Here is a 24,422-nt window from a genome sequence, read left to right on the forward strand (position 1 = left end):
AGTATAATATAGATAAATGTGAGGTTATCCACTTTGGCGACAAAAACAAGGGGGCAGATTATTATCTCAATGGGGTTAGGTTAGGTAAGGGGGAGGTACAGCGAGACCTGGGTGTCCTTGTACACCGGTCACTGAAAGTTGGCGTGCAGGTACAGCAGGTAGTGAAGAAAGATAATGGAATGTTGCCCTTCATAACAAGAGGATTTCAGTATAGGAGTAAAGAGGTTCTTCTGCAGTTGTATAGGGCTCTGGTGAGACCACATCTGGAGTATAGTGTCCAGATTTGGTCTCCTAATTTGAGGAAGGACATCCTTGTGATTGAGGTAGTGCAGCGTAGGTTCACGAGATTGATCCCTCGGAAGGCGGGACTGTCATATGAGGAAAAATTGAAAAGACTAGGCTTGTATTCACTGGAGTTTAGAAGGATGAGGGGGTATCTTATAGAAACATATAAAATTATAGAAGGACTGGACAAGTTAGATGCAGGAAAAATGTTCCCAATGTTGGGCGAGTCCAGAACCGGGAGCCACAGTCTTAGAATAAGGGGAAGGTCATTTAAGACCGAGGTGAGAAAAAACGTTTTCACCCAGAGAGTTGTGAATTTATGGAATTCCCTGCCACAGAGGGCAGTGGAGGCCAAGTCACTGGATGGATTTAAGAGAGAGTTAGATAGAGCTCTAGGGGCTAGTGGAGTCAAGGGATATGGGAAGAAGGCAGGCACGGGTTATTGATTGGGGACGATCAGCCATGATCACAATGAATGGCGGTGCTGGCTCGAAGGGCCGAATGGCCTCCTCCTGCACCTATTTTCTATGTTTCTATGTTTCTAATGTGAGGCTTACCTCATTGTCCTAAATTGTAACTAACATATTTCTCTGTGTGGGAAATCGTTTTTAGGCCAATGCTTAACTCTCTATTGCATATCTATTTCAAAATTACTAAAGTAGTCTTGAAAAATATAACATTTGTGTGCTGTTCAACGGCTCGTTCAAACAAAAACCTCTTGTCTGCAGAAACTGGTGACAGGAATGTAAATGTAGTGTGCTCTTTATTCTTAGTCGAGTGTGACTTTCCCATGGGAAAGTTCTTTTAAAAACTTGTTTTCTTACAATATGGAGCCAGAACTGCATATTTTTTTGCAAATAGATCTCTCAGAATAGAATATATTTTTTTTTTAATTGTGTTGCACATGTTTCCCCAGCCCAACATATTCATAATAAATGCTTAACAGTTTTCTTGCACCTTCTGTAAAGATGTACACTTTCTGTGAGTTTTATATTAATATAACCTTTAATGCCCCTGTCCCACTTAGGAAACCTGAACGGAAACCTCTGGAGACTTTCCGCCCCACCCAAGGTTTCTGTGCGGTTCCCGGAGGTTTTTGTCAGTCTCCCTACCTGCTTCAACTACCGGCAACCACCTGCAACCACCTGCAACCTCCGGGAACCGCAAGGAAACCTTGGGTGGGGCGCAAAGTCTCCAGAGGTTTCCGTTCAGGTTTCCTAAGTGGGACAGGGGCATAACTCTTTCCATTCTGATGACTATTGGAAAGATGTCCAATTTTAAATTGTTCAATAACTGATTTTAAAACTAATCTTCAAATTAGCAATCCAAATCTGGATACTATATCCAGCTTCCATTGGGCTTCTCTTGAATAGTGTAGAGGAGAGTGGTATGGAAAATTAAAGTGCCAGGCAACTGGAGGCTCTGGGTTGCCCTCTCAGACTGAATAGTAGTGTTCTGCAAAGCTGCTGCCTCCTCTGCATTGTTACCCAGTGTAAGTAAAATAATATTGAACACCTATGATTGCATGGGAAGGTGCCACCTGAAGCAAAGGCATGAGTGAATAAGAAATGGCGTAAAGAAAAGGGAAAGGGAATACATGTCTGGGGTGGAATCTCATTATAGGTGGCAGAAATTGTAAAGAATGATCCATTATCTGCAGAAGCTGGTGGGGTGTAGGTTGAGGACCAACATAATCCAATCCTTTCTCTGGCCAGGAGAGAGGGTGAGGGCTTCTCTACTCCCATGGTTACAATTTGAGTTGATGCCATCTTTAACTACTGCCTTGTGTTAGTCAACATTTACTTATTTTTCTAATCCAATTTACTTCCACCTGGCTCTTGGGAGAAAAATATTTCCAAATTCACGTGCTATTCCATTTTCATATTGTCAACAGTCTAGCATTTTCTGATTTATTCAGCAGTAAACCTGTAATTGTAAATCTTCTTAATATTTCCATCTCCTTCGCTTTTAGTGCCTGTAATACCTTTGCTCTGAGTGAAAAATAACATTGTGTCTGAAGAAGGGTAACGACCCAAAATATCATCTATCCATGAGATTTACTCCAGCACTTGTTGTCTTTTGTAAATCAGCATCTACTGTTCCTTGTGCCTGCTCTTTCCACATCCTAATCATTTGTCAAAATCTCTGCTTCTTCACGTTCAAAGGGTGCAGAGAATGTAACCAGCATACAACTTGTTTAGTCATCTGTGAAGAGAGAAAAACAAAGCTGATGTTTCAGGTTGATGGCTTTTCATCAGTCATAGAAACAGGCCCTTCAGCTCCCCTTGTCCGTACCAACTCAGTTGGCATTCTGGGCTCATCCCAATTGCCCATATTTGGCCCATATCCCTCCAAATATTTCCTATCTGTTTATCTATTCAACAATTGAAAACATCTGGAAATGGAATAGGCTTTCAGTATAGAAATGCCAAGGAGGGGGAAGGAATAAAAGAGAAGTTTTATGCTAGAGCAAAAGGCAAATTAATTAATCAAAGGAGCGTGTGTGTGCAAGGAAAAAGGAGGATTATGACAAGCAAAATAACAAAAGGGATCAAGAACAATAGTTCCATAAAAGATAAAGTATCTGTCCCTTGGGGATAGGCAAAATATCAATGGGAATCCAGAGGACAAATTATCTCGTGACAGTTTCAGTTATCATTACAGCCGAAGACTCCAGGCATTTATTTAATTAAGGCGAACACCAATGTTCATATTCCATTAAAATTATATGGTATCTCACCTCACCGGTCCCTTGGTGATGTCATGTAAAAGGAAAAAGAAGATAAATAGATACAATTGCAAAGAAAAGGAATAACATTACCAAATGACTTTAAAATATAAAGGATTGTTAAAAGTAAATTGAATGATTTTCAAGGACATACATAGTCATTAAGAGGAAATTGTTGGTTTAGAAAATTGCAAGGGAAAGAAAACAAATCAAGTCTTAAAGATAGACACAAAATGCTGGAGTAACTCGGCGGGCCAGGCAGCATCACTGGATAGAAGGAATGGGTGATATTTCAGTTCGAGACTCTTCTTCAATCTGTGTTGGGGAGAGGGAGGCACAGATAAGGAAGGGTAGGATGTGAAAACAAGACATCAAAATGGATGGAGATCAAGGAAAATGTAGAATAGGTCATTGTTAGCTAGGAGAAGGTGACAACGAATAATACAAAGCTAAAATCTAATTAGGGGGACAGTCAGACTGGATGGAGAACCAGGAAGAGGGACGGATGGAAAGAGAGGGAAAGCAAGGGTTACTTGAGTTTAGAGAAGTCAATATTCATACCGCTGGAGTGTAAGCTGCCCAAGCGAAATATGAGAGGCACAAGCTCACGGTTCAGGTGCTGTATCATACTTACATAAATGTATTAATCTTTGTCCAAATCTGCACATTACAGCCTGCATTAGTCCATCAGAGTGGACACACATTTGAAGGGCTGGCATATGTACTGCGCTTTTCCCCCTTCCCGTGTAATATCTCATTTGTACCTAATCAAATGAGGTGTTAAAGCCCTGTCCCACGGTACGAGTTCATTCCAAGAGCTCTCCCGATCAAACTCGTGGTAAGCACGGAGAATGAACGTAGCGGGTACATCGGAGCTTGGGGACGTATCTTAGCGGCTTGTATCGCTAACGGCAGGTAAGCACGGGAAGACTCGTGAAGATTTTTCAACATGTTGAAAAATGTCCACGAGAGCCCCGAGTACCGACGAGTGGCCATTACCGTAAATCTCCGAGTTCGAATCAGGACAAACTCGGAAGAGCTCTTGGAATGATCTCATACCGTGGGACAGGGCTTTAACCTAATCACGCCTATTTAATTGTCCACCATCATTCACAGATAGATTTAAAGGGATTGCAAGGCATTGATCTGACCTGTTGATTGTGGAATCACTTCCCTGTCTATTTCATGTTGTTTTGGCTGTTTAGTATTCATCTAGTCTCATGATGCCAGGTTGCAATCTCACATTTGGACATGCCTGATGCTGCTCCCAGAATGGTTTTCTGTACTCCTCATTGGATTAGGGCCCCAGCCATGAAAGTAAAAGTATTGTGAAGGATGTGCCAGCCACAAAATGACACATTATGCTGATGTACATTTCTGCTATTGCTAATGGTCCACAGTGCCTCAAGAATGCTAATTTTGAGCTACAAGATCTGTTCCACACCAAGTGCTGGAAAGTGTCAATGGTGCAAAAAACATGTCCTTCTTGTCTCCAGAAAGCCTCCGTGGCAGTCAGGTTACAAACCTATCTGTCACAGGTATGTTGGTTGAGAATAAGGTCAGGAGTTTATCCCCTGTGTTCGGTTCATTCAATACCTCTCCATTAGCTGCATCCTTCGGGATAGGGCAAGTTCAGTCTGTGGTGCTGCTGCCAAGCTACTCGTCAATATGGGTATTGAAGTGCCCCTTTCCCCCCCCCCCCTCCAGAGTAGATTTTGTGCCCTTTATACTTTAATGGCTTCTTCCAGCTGTTGGAGGAGCACTGATTGATCAACTGAGGGAGGTTGGTGTGGAAATAAGGAGGCTAAGTCCTTAGAAACATAGAAAATAGGTGCAGGAGTAGGCCATTCGACCCTTCGAGCCTGCACCGCCATTCGATATGATCATGGATGATCATCCAACTCAGTATCCCCCTGATCCCCTTAGCCACAAGGGCCACATCTAACTCCCTCTTAAATATAGCCAATGAACTGGCCTCGACTACCCTCTGTGGCAGAGAATTCCACAGATTCACCACTCTCTGTGTGAAAAATGTTTTTCTCATCTCGGTCCTAAAAGACTTCCCCCTTATCCTTAAACTGTGACCCCTTGTTCTGGAATTCCCCAACATCGGGAACAATCTTCCTGCATCTAGCCTGTCCAACCCCTTAAGAATTTTGTAAGTTTGTATAGGATCCCCCCTCAATCTTCTAAATTCTAGCGAGTATAAGCCCAGTCTATCCAGTGGATGTTGTCAAGTGCTCAATTACTAGTCATCTCACCTACAGTGGCACAAGGATTTGGCCTATGGCATTGTCCGGATTATGTCTTATGATTATGAATGTCTGCCACTTTTCCCAATGGGTTCCAGCAGCATCACAAAATATTTGGTAAAAACCTCTAGCCTCTAGTCTTTTCTACCAATGATATTTATGTCATCTACTACACATTTTCATTCTGAAACAAGCCAACAAATCTTGCTTTATTCCTATAAATGATGAGGCCTTATTCTTCCCATGAAAAGACATTCTTGCCATAGAGGGAGTACAGAGAAGGTTCACCAGACTGATTCCTGGGATGTCAGGACTTTTATATGAAGAAAGACTGGATAGACTCGGCTTGCACTCGCTAGAATTTAGAAGATTGAGGGGGGATCTTATAGAAACTTACAAAATTCTTAAGGGGTTGGACAGGCTAGATGCAGGAAGATTATTCCCGATGTTGGGGAAGTCCAGAACAAGGGGTCATAGCTTAAGGATAAGAGGGAAGTCTTTTAGGACCGAGATGAGAAAATCATTTTTTTACACAGAGAGTGGTGAATCTGTGGAATTCTCTGCCACAGATGGTAGTTGAGGCCAGTTCTTTGGCTATATTTAAGAGGGAGTGGCCCTTGTGGCTAAAGGGATCAGGGGGTATGGAGGGAAGGCAGGTACAGGATACTGAGTTGGATGATCAGCCATGATCATATTGAATGGTGGTGCAGGCTCGAAGGGCCGAATGGCCTACTCCTGCACCTAATTTCTATGTTTCTATGTTTCTAGATCCAAACATCTGAAGTGCAATATGAGCACGTGACTAGAGTAAATATTTATCAAAAATTAGTACAAATAGCACTGATGATTGCATCCATTTTAAAAAGTATTTTCATGTAATTCTGTTCAAACATATTTGTGTCTCGACATCTTTTGACTAGAAACTGAACTGGACCACCCATATATGTACTGTGACGTCAATAGGAGGTCAGAGGCTGAGTATTCAGACACTCCAAGGTCTTTCCTGCATGAAGCATAAATTCACTTTAGCACCATCCAGCACAAAGCAACCTGTTTGAATGGTATTCCATCCATCACCCTAAGCTTACATTTCCTCTGGTGCACAGTGGCTGCAGTCTATACTCTCTGGAAAATGCACTACTGTTGTTCACCGAGGCTATTTTGGCAATGCCTCCCAAACCCGTGATCTTTACTACCAATAAATCCATGGAACACCCTACCCAGAACTTTCAGTCTACCTTCACTAGGAGGTCTGCAGCAGTTTAAGGCAGCAGCTCATCATCACCTGCCCTCGAATAGTAGGTGAAATAAATGCTGTCCTTAGCAGTGATGCCCAGACCCCAAAGAAAAAGTAAATCATTTTAAAATACTGTGCCTCACTGTGTTCTTTCAGCTGTCAAAAGTATTGTCATTGTGTCTGTACAAAGTACACTAACAGCAAGATTAGACTGTCAGATATAAACTGATTCAATAGTCTAAATAAGATTAAGCTAAACTGACTTGATTGAATTCGGCATTACCTCACTGCATAGCAATCACTATACCATAAATTTAATTCAAATTCCAGGGATAAGGTCCGTACTTTAATTATATGGATAGAATGAAGGGATTGGTCTATTTCTCCTTGGAATAGAGGAGGTTTGTAAAGGGATCTAATGGAGGTATTTAAAGTCAGAAAGCGTAAACACAGAGTAAATAGAAGAAAGTTGGGTTCCCATGGCCCAACAAAAGTGAGGAGAATGGTCATAAATTAGGTGCTGTGAAGTAAAGGTGGTTGGCAGTAAAATGAAAGGTGACAGGAGAAAAACTTACTTTTAAACACAGCAAATGGATACGGTCAAGAATTCATTGCCACGGTTAGTAGTGGTGGCAGATTCAATTGCAGCAGTCAAGAGTGAGCTGGATATGTAACTGAATGGAAATAATTTGCATGGTTATGAGGATATTGTTGAGGAGTGGGATTAGCTGGATTGCTCTTACATAGAGGTGTTTGGACTTGATGGCTTCTTTCCATGCTGCAACCATTCGGTGAACTTTTGTGGAGTTTAACCATCTACCAATTACTTGGAATGATCCCATTATTTTAAAACCCTCTTTGCTGGATTTTACTAGAGACGGAAATTAGCTACTGATTGGCTACAATCTCGCATATTTACATGCAAATGTTCATTAATATGCACTGTCCCTATAAACACATTATTATTATTATTATTATTATTATACTGTGTGGAAAATGGTTAATGTATTTCTACAAGCTGTGCCTTTAAATAATTGTAGTAAAGTGAAAATGACAGATGTGATAAGATACTATAAAATGTATAATGTCATACTAGACCAAAAGGGGACCCGTTAGGTCCCGTTCCCTCAACGTGCGATTGCGGGGGGGGGGGGGGGGGGGGGGGGGGGGGGGGCTGCACCATCACACACACACTAAACACTCCTCACACATATGGGGGGGGAGGGGGGTGAGAGGGGGAGGGAGGAGGGGGAGGAGAGGGGGGGGAGTGGGGGAGGGGGGAGAGGAGAGGGGGAAGGGAGGGGGGAAGAGGCGTGGAGGGGGGAAGAGGGGCGGAGGGGGAGAGAGAGGAAGGGGGAGAGAGAGGAGGGCAGGAGAGAGGGAGGAGTGGGTGGAGAGGGGGAGGGGCGGTGAAGGAGGTGGAGGGAGGAGGGGAAGGGAGGACTGGGGGAGAGGGTGAGAGGAGAGTAAGGGCACAGGGAGGTGGATGTGGAGGGGAGGGGGAGAGGGGTGAGGTGGCGGAAGGGCAGAGGGGGAGAGGGGGAGAGAGGGGGAAGGGGGGAGAGAGAGGGAGTGAGGGGGGTGGGGGAGAGGGGGGAAGTGAGAGATTCCCTAGAGAGGGAGGGGGGCAGAGAGGGAGGGGGGCAGAGAGGGAGGGGGGCAGAGAGGGCCCTCTCCTCCCACTCTCATCCCCCTCTCCATCCCCCCCTCATCCCTCCCTCACAATCCCCCACTACACCCCTCCCTCTCCACCCCCTCTCCCTCCCTCCCTCTCTTCCCCCCCCCCATCTATCACTCCCCCCCCTTCCCCCCCCCCCCCCCCCCCCCCCTCTCCCTTTCACTGCCCCTGGGAGGGGGTAGAGAGGGAGGGGGAGGGATGGGGAGGGAGTAGAGTCACGACCTACCCTAGTCGTAGAACGGGATCGGGATCACCAGCGAGAAAAGGGGAGGGGGAGGGGGGAGGGGGGAGGGAGGGTGGGGGAGGGCAAGGGGGTGGAGGGGAGGAAGGGGAGAGAGAGAGGGGGGGAGAGAGAGAGATGGGAGAGAGAGAGATGGGAGAGAGAGATGGGAGAGAGAGAGGGTGGGGGGGGGAGAGAGAGGGAGGGAGAGAGAGATGGGAGAGAGAGATGGGAGAGAAAGAGAGAGAGGGGGTGAGAGTGAGAGGGGGAGAGACAGAGAGCGAAATGCAACCGTGCGTCACGCGTTCAGAATGTTCTGGAAATGAAGCGTGCGCGTCTCATGCATGAAAGCTGTCGGCAGTTCTATGGAATTCAGGGGAGGAGCTTGCCGCGTCACACACACACACACTAACCCCCCCCCCCCCCCCCCCCCCCCCCCCACACACACACACACAGCGGGTCTGATCTAAGCTGTCAATGAAGACAGCAAAGTTATTTTTTTTTAACTGTCTTTGATATTAAAAGTTAATGTTAAGAAATAATGATGGTAAGTGAGAAATAATTCAATTCAATTCAATGAAAAACAATGGAATCAACAACCTGGCAGGCTGGGGTGGCGGGGCCGTGCGGAGCCAGGAGGCAGGTGGTGCAGCAGGGCCAGGCGGGGCCACGAGGCAGGCAGGGGGGGCAGGGCCGGGCGGCAGTTGGGCCAGGTGCAAAGGCACTGTGAGGTCAGCAGCTGGGCAACCTTAATATTTTTTTTAAATGTCAGTTTGGTTATAAATTTTAGTAAATATCTCGGGAAATAATTGACCAAATGTATAGAGGATTGGATTTTTGAAATCATAAGGAAAATTTCTACCAGAAGACGTAAAAGTTTCACTGTTATTGTAACATCAGCAGCTAGGCAGCGGTCAGATTTTAAAAAAAGGTCAGTTTGGTCAACAATTTTAATTAAAAAAGTCAGGAAAATAATGTACCAAATGTACAGATGAGTGGATTTCTAAATTCACGGGGAAAATATCTACTGAAATATGTAAAAATGTTCCCGTTTCGGCGTCTGGTTTTTGAGGAGATATGTTTCACATGCAAAATAACACACCCACACCCACACGCACGCACACACACACGCACACACGCACACACGCACACACGCGCACACACACACACACACACACACACACACACACACACACACACACACACACACACACACACACACAGTTTTAAAAGTATACAGAAGATATGATAATAAAGGTTGCAATGACTTTCAAGATCTAAATTAAAGAACAGCTAATCAACCTGTCATTATTCTGTTTATTTGTGAGTTATATATTAAGGAGGAATATTTTTACATGATATTCATGAAATTTCAAAATTCTCAACAGAAGAGAGTCCACCTTGTTCGTGCCCATTGTGCACATCAGATAAAGGGAGCTGCGTGCCATTCTATGAAGGATTAGAACTGTCAAAAGAAATTGGAGCTGCCTACTTGGAACTTCATAGTCTCAATGACTTCAATGTGGGGAAGTACTTTGGAGGAGTGGTGAGCAAGATTGTTATGCTTTCACTGGATAGTTATTTTCTATGACATGATATTTTAAGATTACATTATTTGTATCACAATCTATTGTTGGATCAAATGATTACAGAGAAAATTATTCTAGCGTCTAGCTTCAATGTATTTTCTGTTGAAGAACATAACAGTCTCTGTCATTAACACTGCCAGAGCAAAACGGTTGAGAATGTACCCTTTCCTATCATGTTTATACCATTACAAATATATTCAGAGCATCTTCCCAGCAAAACACATGTAGTGTGCTTACTTCTGTTCTGTAAAGGTGTTGCTGTCGAGAATGAAATAAAAACACTTAGATACATAGATACATAGAAAATAGGTGCAGGAGTAGGCCATTCGGCCCTTCGAGCCTGCACCGCCATTCAATATGATCATGGCTGATCATCCAACTCAGTATCCCGTACCTGCCTTCTCTCCATACCCCCTGATCCCTTTAGCCACAAGGGCCACATCTAACTCCCTCTTAAATATAGCCAATGAACTGGCCTCAACTACCCTCTGTGGCAGAGAGTTCCAGAGATTCACCACCCTCTGTGTGAAAAAGTTTCTTCTTATCTCGGTCCTAAAGGATTTCCCCCTTATCCATAAGCTGTGACCCCTTGTCCTGGACTTCCCCAACATCGGGAACAATCTTCCTGCATCTAGCCTGTCCAACCCCATAAGAATTTTGTACGTTTCTATAAGATCCCCTCTCAATCTCCTAAATTCTAGCGAGTATAAGCCAAGTCTATCCAGTCTTTCTTCATATGAAAGTCCTGACATCCCAGGAATCAGTCTGGTGAACCTTCTCTGCACTCCCTCTATGGCTATAATGTCCTTCCTCAGATTTGGAGACCAAAACTGTACGCAATACTCCAGGTGTGGTCTCACCAAGACCCTGTACAACTGCAGTAGAACCTCCCTGCTCCTATACTCAAATCCTTTTGCTAGGAAAGCTAACATACCATTCGCTTTCTTCACTGCCTGCTGCACCTGCATGCCTACTTTCAATGACTGGTGTACCATGACACCCAGGTCTCGCTGCATCTCCCCTTTTCCTAATCGGCCACCATTTAGATAATAGTCTGCTTTCCTGTTTTTGCCACCAAAGTGAATAACCTCACATTTATCCACATTATACTGCATCTGCCAAACATTTGCCCACTCACCCAGCCTATCCAAGTCACCTTGCAGTCTCCTAGCATCCTCCCCACAGCTAACACTGCCCCCCAGCTTAGTGTCATCCGCAAACTTGGAGATGTTGCCTTCAATTCCCTCATCCAGATCATTAATATAAATTGTAAATAGCTGGGGTCCCAGCACTGAGCCTTGCGGTACCCCACTAGTCACTGCCTGCCATTGTGAAAAGGACCCGTTTACTCCTACTCTTTGCTTCCTGTTTGCCAGCCAGTTCTCTATCCACATCAATACTGAACCCCCAATACCGTGTGCTTTAAGTTTGTATACTAATCTCTTATGTGGGACCTTGTCGAAAGCCTTCTGAAAGTCCAGATACAACACATCCACTGGTTCTCCCCTATCCACTCTACTAGTTACATCCTCGAAAAATTCTATAAGATTCGTCAGACATGATTTACCTTTCGTAAATCCATGCTGACTTTGTCCAATGATTTCACCACTTTCCAAATGTGCTGCTATCCCATCTTTAATAACTGACTCTAGCAGTTTCCCCACTACCGATGTTAGACTAACTGGTCTGTAATTCCCCGTTTTCTCTCTCCCTCCCTTCTTAAAAAGTGGGGTTACGTTTGCTACCCACCAATCCTCAGGAACTACTCCAGAATCTAAAGAGTTTTGAAAAATTATCACTAATGCATCCACTATTTCTGGAGCTACTTCCTTGAGTACTCTGGGATGCAGCCTATCTGGCCCTGGTGATTTATCGGCCCTTTTTACATAAAATCTTGTCGGCCACTTTTTACATAAAATCTTGGGTGTTCAGGTTACATACTTGTACCTGAGCACACAAAATGGCCATTGCTACCACCCATGGTCCCTGTACAATAAGCATTTCAAAACATATGGTTGCTGATGTGTTAATGTGTTGAACACCAAGTTTATCCAAACCTAATATCTGTTCTTACTTAATTTACTTACACTGGAACAGTGGAGAAACTCCATCACCAGTAAACCCTCCTAGCAATGTTAATTCCAGTTCCAGTTGTAAGATAGCCAGCAAGCTGCTCTGCATTGATCTGAACAAAGTTAGGCTAATGTTTCAGGGAATGAAGATTTAATAAAATGAAACTTGAAACATCCTCTGGACTGTTGCCTGGCCTGCTGAGTTCATCCAGCAATTTGTTTAGCAAACAGGTGAATCTAAATTGTTTACATGCATAGTTTATTCTCAGAAGCTCATAATGCAATTGATTTGTGGTTTATGATTTAAACATTATTCTTAGAGAATCAGTCCATTAAAGGTTTGTCTTTTATAAACCTATAGAAACTGGAATTAGATGGCTAGGTGGCAATCAATCATAAGATTTTCCACTTAATGTGTAGAACACTGTAATTGTGCTTCAGTTTGTTGTACCCCAGAGATTTAAGAGGCACTTGTGTGCGGAAGCCTTGCCCGATAGTGAAGAAAGTGCAGCATCACTCCTCAACATTTTAACAACCACATATTAAGTGACAAAGCCAGGAAGCTGGGTATTGATTGCAAACTTGAGTGGAACGGTGCGTAATATGTTGAGGTCAAACAGATGTAAAAGAAAGGAACGAAAATAACCCTACAATTTTTCCAATTCATTTTGGAAATCTAGGTTTTGCTGGCAAGGTCAGCATTCTTGCCCATCACTAATTGCACTTGAGAGTGTGGTGGTGAATTGCCTTTTTGAACAGCTGCATTGCTTCTGTTGAAAGCTGCACCCACTGTGCTGCTGGGGAAGGAGTCTCATGATTTAGACTTAGAGATAATAAACATTTTCATGTCTGGATGTGGTAGTTAAACACTTCAGGATGACCCAAGTTAACAGTAAGAAATTACATCTGCTCCACTTATCTCTGAAATTCATCAATGCCAATGTGGACTACCTGTATCTGTGCCATATTGGCATTCATGCTCCACTCCAGCCTCTGTCCCATCTATCAGCATGACTCCATCCCTTTCTCCAAACGTCCTTTAAATATATTTATACTGTTTATTCAAACCATTTCCCATGAAAGCAAGATCTGCATTCAGATTACTCTTTGGATCAATATATTTCTTCCAAATCAATTATTGGAAGACAATCATATGTTGACAACCTCTAATTATACTTTTCTCCACAAGTGGAAACATTCTCTTTGTATCCACTCTACCAAAACCTTTCTTTGTTGTTAAGACCTCTGTTAGTTCACTCCTCGGCCTCCTTTACTAAAGAGAAATTCACACAATACATCTATTCTTTCCTCAGACGGATAATGTCACACTTGAACTATAACATTTTAAACTCTCTCACATTGAGTCAGTATCATTGAAGCATGATAACAACTGTGAGGAACTGAGGATCCCACTTAGTCATAGAGGCATACAGCGTGGAAACAGGCCCCATGGCCCAACTTGCCCACGCCAACCAACATGCCCCATATACACTAGTCCCACCTGCCTCCATTTGCCCCATATCCCTCTAAACCTCTCCTATCCATATACCAGTCTAAATGTTTCTTAAAAGTAACAGTAGTACCTGCCTCAACAACATCTTCTCGCAGCTTATTCCATATAGCCACCACCCTTTGTGTAAAAAAGTTACCCATCAGTTTCCTATTCTTTCCCCCCTCACATTAAACCTATGTCCTCTGGTTCTCAATTCCCTTACTCTGGGGAAAAGAGTGTGTACCCTATTCCTCTTTTCTACACCTCTATAAGATCACCCCTCATCCTCCTGTGCTCAAAGGAATAAAGTCACAGCCTACTCAACCTCTCATAGAAACATAGAAACATAGAAAATAGGTGTAGGAGTAGGCCATTCGGCCCTTCGAGCCTGCACTGCCATTCAATATGATCATGGCTGATCATCCAACTCAGTAACCTGTACCTGCCTTCTCTCCATACCCCCTGATCCCTTTAGCCACAAGGGCCACATCTAACTCACTCTTAAATATAGCCTCTCCCTATCGCTTGGGCTCTCGAGTCCTGGCACCATCCTCGTAAGTTTTCTCTGCACCCTTTCCAGCTTGACAACATCTTTCCTATAACATGAACACAATACTCTAAATGTGGCCTCACCAACATCTTATATAACTGCAACATCACCCAACCTCTATACTCAATACTCAATACTGATGAAGGCCAATGTGATGAAAGCCATCTTGACCACGCTATCTACCTGTGACACCACTTTCAAGGAATTATGTACCTGCACTCCTAGGCCCCTCTGCTTCCCCTCTTCCCTTTCAATCCAGATGAAGGGTGTTGCTCCAAAGCTTTTCCCTTCACAGATTATTTATTTGCCTTCTCAGTGCCGCTTGGCTCACTGAGTTGCTCCCGCAGTTTGCTTCTGTTTCATTGATTCGACAATTGTGTCCACGGATTGCAACCCCACTATTTAAGAAAAGAGGTGAAAAAAAAAGTAGGGAAAGGAAGGAGAGAAAAAGCAGGGAACACAGACTAGTTAGCTTGATATCAGTAGTAGGAAAATGCTAGAATCTATTAGTAACAGGGCATTGGATTGAATAAAGGAAAATTTATGAAAGGGAAGTCATTTTTGACAGGAGGTACACAAAAATGCTGGAGAAACTCAGCGGGTGCAGCAGCATCTATGGAGCGAAGTAAATAGGCGACGTTTCGGTCCCGAAACGTCGCCTATTTCCTTCGCTCCATAGATGCTGCTGCACCCGCTGAGTTTCTCCAGCATTTTTGTGTACCTTCGATCTTCCAGCATCTGCAGTTCCTTCTTGATCATTTTTGCCAGGCCTGTTGACAGTTTTCGAGGTTGAAATGAACAAAATCATAAGATCAGAAGCGATAGTAGAATTAGGCCCTTCGGCCCATCAAGTCTACTCCGACATTCAATCATGGTTGATCTATCTCTCTATCCTAATCCCATTCTCTTGCTTTCTCCCCATAACCTCTGACACCTGTACTAATCGAGAATCTATCTATATCTGCCTTAAATATATCCACTGACTTGGCCTCCACAGCCTTCTGTGACAAATATTCCACAGATTCACCACCCTCTGACTAAAGAAATTCTTCATCTCCTTCCTAAAAGAACGTCTTATAATTCTGAGACTATGACCTCTAGTCCGAGACTGTCCCACTAGTGGAAACACCCTCTCCACATCCAAGCCTAATTTATCAAAATAGATAAGGAAACGCCAATGTGTGTACAATATTTGGACTTTCATATGGACTATGATAAGGTGTCACGTGAGATTATTAAACACCGTACATGGGATTGGAACTAATGTACTGGCATAGATTGACAATTAGTTAACAGGCAGAAGATCGTGAGAAGAAAGTTGCAGGCACATGAGACTCCAGATATAGGAATGTATAGCAAGTAAAGAGGAGCTGCTGGGGAACTCGGTCTGTGGAGGGAAATGGGCAGTGGATGTTTCATGTTGAGGTTATGGGGAGAAAGACATTCTTGCCGTAGAGGGAGTACAGAGAAGGTTCACCTGACTGATTCCTGGGATGTCAGGATTTTCATATGAAGAAAGACTGGATAGACTCGGCTTGTACTCGCTAGAATTTAGAAGATTAAGGGGGGATCTTAAAGAAACGTACAAAATTCTTAAGGGGTTGGACAGGCTAGATGCAGGAAGATTGTTCCCGATGTTGGGGAAGTCCAGAACAAGGGGTCACAGTTTAAGGATAAGGGGGAAATCTTTTAGGACCGAGATGAGAAAAACATTTTTCACAAAGAGAGTGGTGAATCTCTGTAATTTTCTGCCACAGAAGGTAGTTGAGGCCAGTTCATTGGCTATATTTAAGAGGGAGTTAGATGTGGCCCTTGTGGCTAAATGGATCAGGGGGTATGGTGAGAAGGCAGGTACAGGATACTGAGTTGGATGATCAGCCATGATCATATTGAATGGCGGTGCAGGCTCGAAGGGCCGAATGGCCTACTCCTGCACCTATTTTCTATGTTTCTATGTTTCTATGTTCCTCTTCAAGACTGAACGAGTTTTGGCAAGTAGGCAGTATAGAGAGGTGGGGGAGGGGTGGCTCAAGAGCAATACAGGTGAGCAGAGGTTGATTAGTCGGGTTGGGTAAAGAAGGGTGGAGGCTAGAAGGTGATACTGGACCCCAAGAAAGGGAGTTTGTAGAATGCCTCCAAGATGGATTCTTGGAGCCGCTTGTACGTGAGCCTACCAGGGAGAAGACAATTCTGGATTTAGTGTTGTGTAATGAACTGAATTTGATAATGGAACTCAAGGTAAAGGAACCATTATGAGGTAGTGACCATAATATGATAGGTTTTAAGGAGGGAGAAGGTAAAATCAGAAGTGTCAGTATTGCAGTTGAACATAGGGGACTTTGGAGGCATGAGGGAGGAGCTGGCCAAAATTAACTGTTAAGGGACCCTAGCTGGGATGATGGTGGAACAACAATGGCAGGAATTTCTGGGAATAATCCAGAAGATGCAGGATCATTTCATTCCAAAGAGGAAGAAAGATTCTAACGGGAGTAAAAGGAGACCGTGGCTGACAAGGGAAGTCAAGGACAGTATATAAAACTAAAAGAGAAGACGTATCACATAGCAAAGATGAGCAGGAAGACAGAGGATTGGGAAACTTTTAAAGAACAACAGCAGGTAACTAAAAAGGCAATACGGGGAGAAACGATGAAGTACGAAGGTAAGCTAGCCAAGAATATAAAGGAGGATAGTGAAAGCTTCTTTAGGTATGTGAAGAGGAAAAGATTAGTTAATACAAATGTACGTCCCTTGAAGACAGAAACAGGTGAATTTATTATGGGGAGCAAGGAAATGGCAGACGAGTTGAACAGGTACTTTGGCTCTATCTTCACTAAGGAAGACACAAACAATCTCCCAGATGTACTAGGGGACAGAGGATCTAGATAGAGCTCTAGGGGCTAGAGGAATCAAGGGATATGGGGAGAAGGCAGGCACGGGTTATTGATTGGGGACGATCAACCTTGATCACAATGAATGGCGGTGCTGGCTCGAATGGCCTCCTCCTGCACCTATTTTCTATGTTTCTATGTTTCTATCTAGGGTGACGGATGAACTGAAGGAAATTCACATTAGTCAGGAAATGGTGTTGGGTAGACTGATGGGACTGAAGGCTGATAAATCTTACAGAAACCTATAAAATTATTAAGAGATTGGACAGGCTTGATGCAGGAAACATGTTCCCGATGTTGGGGGAGTCCAGAACCAGGGGCCACAGTTTACGAATAAGGGTTTGGCCATTTAGAACTGAAATGAGGAAAAACCTTTTTACCCAGAGAGTTGTGAATTTATGGAATTCTCTGCATCAGAAGGCAGTGGAGGCCGATTCACTGGATGCATTCAAAACAGAGTTAGATAGTGCTCTCAGGGTTAGCGGAATCAAAGGATATTGGGAGAAGGCAGGAACGGGGTACTGATTGTGGATGATCAGCCATGATCACATTGAATGGCGGTGCTGGCACGAAGGGCCGAATGGCCTACTCCTGCACGTATTTTCTGTGTATCTAAAAGGTTGCTGCTTCTGAAGTGTGCTTGGAGAGGAAAGAAGAGATTTGTTGTTCATTTTTGGATTAGGAAGTAGTGATTAGTAGAGTGGTGCAAGGATTAGTGCACCCCAATTGATCACAATCTATTTAGACATGGCAAGTGAAAGACTAACAATATAATACATGAATTATACATGGTCCTGGTGAGACCCTGTTGAATTTTCTGCACAAGAGGACTGCTTAAGTGCAGTTATTAAAAATATTCAAGCTGAAATGTCTAAATATTTGGACATCAGAGAAATTTAAGGATATGGGAGATCGGAAAGTGGCGCTGAGGTAAAAGATCAACCCAGGTCTTATTGAATGCTGGTTCTGCTCTGCAAAGACATTTTCCAGCATATTATTCTTGCCTAGAACATAGAAACATAGAAAATAGGTGCAGGAGTAGGCCATTCGGCCCTTCGAGCCAGCACCGCCATTCAATATGGCTGATCATCCAACTCAGTATTCTGTACCTGCCTTCTCTCCATACCCCCTGATCCCTTTAGCCACAAGGGCCACATCTAACTCCCTCTTAAATATAGCCAATGACCTGGCCTCAACTACCTTCTGTGGCAGAGAGTTCCAGAGACTCACCACTCTCTGTGTGAAAAATGTTTTTCTCATCTCGGTCCTAAAGGATTTCCCCTTTATCCTTAAATGACAAATGTACAACACAAGACAGATAGTAAAAGGGGCTGTCCCACGTGGGCGATCTAAGCTGCGTGTTTAGGACAGTTTGCCCTGGACTCAAACTCGCAGCATGGTCGACACCAAAGATCCTATAGCGGAGCAAGATAGACCACTCCTGCTAAATGCAATGGGCTGACGTGTAGTATGCAACGGAGCGGAAAGTGGGCCTTTTTTTCATCCATTTCAGTAACCCGACCCGACGCGACCCGCAGTGTAATCAACGTTGCGGGGGAACAGTTTGTGTTAATAAATTACAATGCTGAAAATGAGGAGAAGATTTTTACCATAGAACTTTTATTTTTACGAGGATGTTTCCGTGACCGGCTTCCATCTCCGCACTAGTATCTTTGCTTTGCTATGTGATCTTTGGTGCGGAATCGGGCCGAAAATTACCCATCAATCTGCCCATGACCGTACTACGTCTTTTTCGTCGAGAGCACTATCTTGCTCGCTACAGGATCTTTGGTCGACACGAGGTCCTAGGAGGTCATATGAGGTGGCTGAAATTCTCCTTCATGCTCGAGGGAGGTTCCTTCAAATTTCCCACGAGTAAATATTTGGTCGGCATAGATCTTTCTCACTCGTAGTGCAGTGGAGTGGGGTCGCTATTTACTTACAGGCAGTCGAGGGCAGCCTTAGGCCATCTCCTTCGCTGACCGGCCATTTTGATTGGCTCATTGGAGTTTCACGATCTAGGAAGACCTACCAGTTGGTAAAATGCCCACTAAACTTTATTAAACTTCTTAAAAGTGTCTCCCCCCTTTCCCCCCCCTTCTTCCTCCCCCCCCTTTCTCCCCCCCCCTTCTCCCCCCCCCCTTCTCCTCCCCCCCTTCTCCCACCCCCCTTCCCCCCCCCCTTCTCGCCTCCTTCTGTCTCCCATCTCTCTCCTTCCTCTATCCCCCCCCCCCCCCCGCGCTCTCTAAAGGACTTACGGTATTCTGTGGCAGCCGTTTACCTGCCTCTTCATCACGCAGACAGCGCTCCTCCGCTGTTCCTGGCCCCACCTTTGTGGTGTGTGTGTGTGTGTGTGTGTGTGTGTGTGTGTGTGTGTGTGTGTGTGTGTGTGTGTGTGTGTGTGTGAGTGTGTGTGTGCGTGTGCGCGCGTGCGTGTGTGCGCGTGTGCGTGCGTGCGCGTGTGCGTGTGCGTGTGCGCGCGTGTGCGCGTGCGTGCGTGCGTGCGTGCGTGCGTGCGTGCGTGTGTGTGTGTGTGTGTGTGTGCGCGTGCGTGTGCGTGTGTGTGTGTGTGGTCAGTAGATGCAGCTTGAGGTTCGGTCGATCCAGCTGGCAGTTTCAACGCGGTCGGTCGATTCAGCTCGAGGCTGTCCAGGCGAGTGCTCTCGAGCTTGAAGGTCGAGGACAATCTTCTGAACTCGCAGATTAGGCCGCCCAAGTGGAACAGGCCCTTTAGGATGTGAGTGATAGTGTTTTGGAAAAGCACAATTGGCCGTTTGCCTGCTATATTGGGGATCGTTTGAACATGGCTAGGATTTGTATTTCAAGTCGAAAGCAAAATGCATGCAAAAGCATAGAATCATAGACTGGTTACAATTCAGAATGGGCCATTTGGCCAGTTGTGCCCGCATCTGCTCTCTCCCTGAGCAACTCACTGGTTCCACCTGCCTGGCCTCTTCTCCATTGTCTTGCAAATATTTCCTCACCATATATTTATTCCATTTACACCACGGAAGCTGCTTCCATCACATCCACAAGTAGCAGATTTCAGTTTTGAAACACATACTCACATACAAAAGTTTTTCCTCATGTCATACCCCTACATTTTACACGTGCGACCTCTTGGTCTCTTTCTTTCCACAAGTGGGAACAGCTTAAACGATCCAATCTATCTGAAGGAGTAGACCTTAGCTGAATCATTCCATTCTTCCAGCCCAGACTGTCTCTAACATGGCATATTGGCGGCATTACATTTTTTCCGCATTTCAACTTTATTCTTGTTTCACTGTCGGTCATATGTTAACATTTGAATTGTAAATTAATTTATTTCCCCCCCCCTCACCCCCATTGACCATTCACCTCTTGAACTCCCATTCACTATGAAACCCCACTGCCTGGCAGTCCTGCAAAAATAAATTTGATGACATGAATCTGGACACAAACTTAGAAAGGAATTTTATAGCAAAGAATGCAAGGAATCTCTTTGGCTTTGTCCAAGAAAGAAATAGTTCATAATCCATGGTACTAACACATGGAAAACATTATTGCAAGGTTTGAGATAAAACTCATCATGGGATATTAAATTGAATAAAACACCCACGTGTGCGCATACAGCTGCTATATCCATCATGTTGGATTTCTATTCTATAACAAAGACGTGTTGTGTGTCTACAGAACAGAGAGAACAATTCACTGCAATGTACTTGTAATTTTTCTTATTGAAGCACATCCCCACATGATTTCTGCATTGCTCAGTGGTTGGTGGGTATGCTGCTGCATGGCCTAAAATGCTAAGCATTTAAAGGGTTGTTAAATTGCCAGCTTTTGAAGGAATTCCACAAGTACATTTATTGTGGAGAAAAATGTAAATGGCTGGTTATAACATGTTTTAAAGGAATGAGCCTTATAGGAATTACAAATTATGGAAACCATGTTTTTAAATTATTTCCATCAGGCTGTGGTCACTGCTAGCATTTCTCGCCTGTCTGTATTAGCCCTTCAGAAAGTAATAGTGAAGAATTATCATGACCTGGCTGCAGTCCTTCTGTTCCTCGCATTGTGAGCCAACGGGCCGGTGCTGTGCTATTCTATGTTTTTGTGAATGGCTCAGGGCAGTGATTTTTAGGATTTAGACCTAGCCACTGTGAAAGAGTTGTGATGTATTTGAAAGTCAAGATAAAGTCCAACCCGAAGAGGGAGATCCGTGGATGGTGGTGATCTCAGGCACTTGCTCCCTTTGACCTTTGTGGTAAAACTCCCAGATTTGGAAGGCGTTGACAGAGTAGAATTGGTGAGCAAAAGCAAGGCATTAAGCAGATAGCATGCTTTGCTGCCATGGCGGTAGAAGCAATACATGGTTACGATTCTGGATGGGACACCTATCAAAAGAATGGGTTTGTTTGGAAGACACTGAGGCTTGTTGGATTTGTTGGACTTTCACCCAACCAGGCAGGAAGAGGATTTGATCATTATGCTTCTGAGCTGTGCCATATAAATAGTGGAATGGATTTTCAGGTGTCATGCAATTAATCTCTCACTGCAAGATACTCCACATTTCAACTGTCTCTGTAGTTACAATATTTGTGTTCGGTCTACTTGAATTTCTGACCAATGATGAATCTCAGGATGTCAGTGATAAGAAATTTTGCAGTTCAAGTGAGTTTATTGTCATGTGTCCCTGATAGGCCAATGAAATTCTTGCTTTGCTTCAGCACAACAGAATATAGTAGGCATTTACTACAAAACAGATCAATGTGTCCATATACCACAATATAAACATATACACACATGAATAAATAAACTGATAAAATGCAAATGTATTTAGCTAGAATATACCAGTTCATGAGGAAAAATGCAAGATGGATCATACACTCAGCACCTCCTGCTCAACATGGTTGCATAGTCTTCAGCCGTATCTTTAGCACTGCAGATAACACAAACGTGGGTGGCATCGTAGATTGTGAAGATGGTTATCAAAAATTGCAGCAGGATCTTGATCAGCAGGGCAAGTGGGCTGAGGAGTGGCTGATGGAGTTTAATGCAATCGTGCAGGATGTTGCATTTTCGGAAGTCGAAACAGGGCAGTGAATGGCAGTGCCCTGGGGAGTGTTGTAGAGCAGAAGAATCTAGAAGTGTAGGTGTCATGAAAGTGGCCTCACAGGTAGGAAGGGTGGTCAATTATGAATGACGTAACCTCCTCCACAATAAGCATCAACGATGGAACACCTCAAGGGAGTGTGCTCAGTCTCCTTCCTCAGCCTCTCTACACCCATGACTGTGTAGCCAGACACAGCTCCAACGCCATCTTTACATTTGCTGATGATACCACCGTTGTTGGACGAATAACGGGTAACAATGAATCAGAGTGCAGGAGCGAGATTGAAAATCTGATTGGTGCCGGAGCAACAAATGTGCGCTCGACTTTAGCAAGACCAAGGACCTGATTGTCAACTTAAGGAGGCAAAAGCCTGTGATCCATGAACCTGTCTTCATCGACGGGACGGGACGGCAGTGGAGAGAGTCAACAGCTTCAAGTTCCAGGGTGTGCATGTCGCGATATCTCTGAAGATCTGTCCTGGAACAATCACGAAGAAAGATTCAGGTTCAGATTCAGATTCAATCTTTATTGTCATTGTGCAGTGTACAGTACAGAGACAACAAAATGCAGTTAGCATCTCCCCCAGAAGAGCGAACATAGAATAATGAACAGCAGAATATATATATGTACATACATTAGTGCAATTTTTCTGGGGGAGGGAGTGTCCGGGGGGGGGGTGACTGGCAATCACTAAGATATAGGGTGTGACAGCCGCAGGGAAGAAACTGTTCCTGGACCTGCTGGTCCGGCAACGGAGAGACCTGTAGCGCCTCCCGGATGGGAGGAGGGTAAACAGTCTGTGGTTGGGGTGAGAGCAGTCCTTGAAGATGCTGAGCGCCCTTCGCAGACAACGCTTGCTCTGGACAGACTCAATGGAGGGGAGCGAGGAACCGGTGATGCGTTGGGCAATTTTCACCACCCTCTGCAGTGCTTTCCGGTCGGAGACAGAGCAGTTGCCATACCATACTGTGATACAGTTGGTAAGGATGCTCTCGATGGTGCAGCGGTAGAAGTTCACCAGGATCTGAGGAGACAGATGGACCTTCTTTAGTCTCCTCAGGAAGAAGAGACGCTGGTGAGCCTTCTTGACCAGTGTTGAGGTATTGTGGGTCCAAGAGAGGTCATCAGAGATTTTTTTGACCCCTAGAAACCCGAAGCTGGAAACTCATCAATGCTTCTAATTCACTAGAAGTTTAAGGAGATTGAAAGCCATGACCACAAGTCTCAAGAACAGCTTCTTTGCAACGACCATCAGGTTCTTAAATAACACACAACACTTACCTCAGCAACTATGATCTTCTGAGGACTGTGTCTTTCATTGTACTACGGACTTTGCTCTGTGCACTACAATGGTTACCTGGTATTATGGTTTTCAATTGTCTTTTTGATTATTACATTTTATCTGTGTGTTAATGTGTTTATGGTCCTGTTAAGCTGCAGTCGGTAAGAATTTGGGAAACAAGTAGTTGAATTTATAATTATATAATTAATGTAGTTCTCATAGAATTGGAAAGAACTGGATTATGGTTCATACAAATTGTTTTTCACTTAATTCTCCAGCTATCTGGATCTGTGTGATTCTGATTCTTGCGCAAATGTTATGCACAATTTTTTCAGTTGGAATACTTCATCATCCAATGTTTAAAGCAGAAGTCCTCTGAGAAGAAAAAGAAAAGGAGTAGCAGACCCCAACTAATTCCACCACCTAGACTTAAGGAGCCAGGTAAGAGAATGTAATGAGGGCTAATGCCTTTACATGGCTTATGTAATGGGAATATGCAAATCTGCCAAATTATTCCATTGATTTCAACAAATATCAGCAAACTATTTTTAAAAATATCATCAAAGATCCCATCAGTAATGTTATTTTATAATTCTACTGAATGATACCTTAACCTAGTGGTCAATCATGAGAACAAGCATCAAAGCGAGTCAGAGCACTATCTATTTCTAGAAGCTGGCTGTAAATCTGATCCATCCTGGTAAGGTGAAACTCTCCTTCAGTCCTGGTAAAATATGTAAGGCTCTCATGATCTAATTCTTAGTTAGTTAAGATGCAGAGTACAAAGCTGCCCCTAATTTATTAGCACATCAGGTAAGAGGTTAATATAATATTTCATTTTTTAATGAAGCTCTTCCCTGAAACACCAAAATAAATCAAGTGAGGGGTGGGGGTTAGGGAGGATGCTTTCCAGAAAAATATTTTCTGACAATAGTTTTATGTTGCATCAGTATTATTGCATAAAGAGGAATAACATTTTTTGTTCATGATAACTTAATTTTAAGTTGACAGTAGGAATGTTATGTAAAGTGTTATGTAGAAAGAACTATCCTGA

At 43.9% G+C, this 24,422-nt stretch overlaps 1 protein-coding gene across 4 annotated transcripts in view; it reads left to right on the forward strand.

Moving 5' to 3' along the window:
- Nucleotides 1–24,422, forward strand: part of rhobtb3 (Rho related BTB domain containing 3) — a 93,831-nt gene that overhangs the window by 37,210 nt on the left and 32,199 nt on the right. For all 4 annotated transcript variants that reach the window (XR_004411319.1, XR_004411318.1, XM_033017300.1 and 1 more), the window contains exons 4-5: nucleotides 9,789–9,946; nucleotides 23,704–23,809. Coding sequence is in view for 2 of the 4 variants with exons in the window: in XM_033017300.1 (XP_032873191.1) it covers nucleotides 9,789–9,946; nucleotides 23,704–23,809 (264 nt within the window). In the remaining 2 variants the exon portion in view is untranslated. The remainder of the gene's footprint in view (nucleotides 1–9,788; nucleotides 9,947–23,703; nucleotides 23,810–24,422) is intronic.

Source organism: Amblyraja radiata, chromosome 3 (genome assembly GCF_010909765.2).
Source record: "Amblyraja radiata isolate CabotCenter1 chromosome 3, sAmbRad1.1.pri, whole genome shotgun sequence".
NCBI lineage: Eukaryota > Metazoa > Chordata > Chondrichthyes > Rajiformes > Rajidae > Amblyraja > Amblyraja radiata.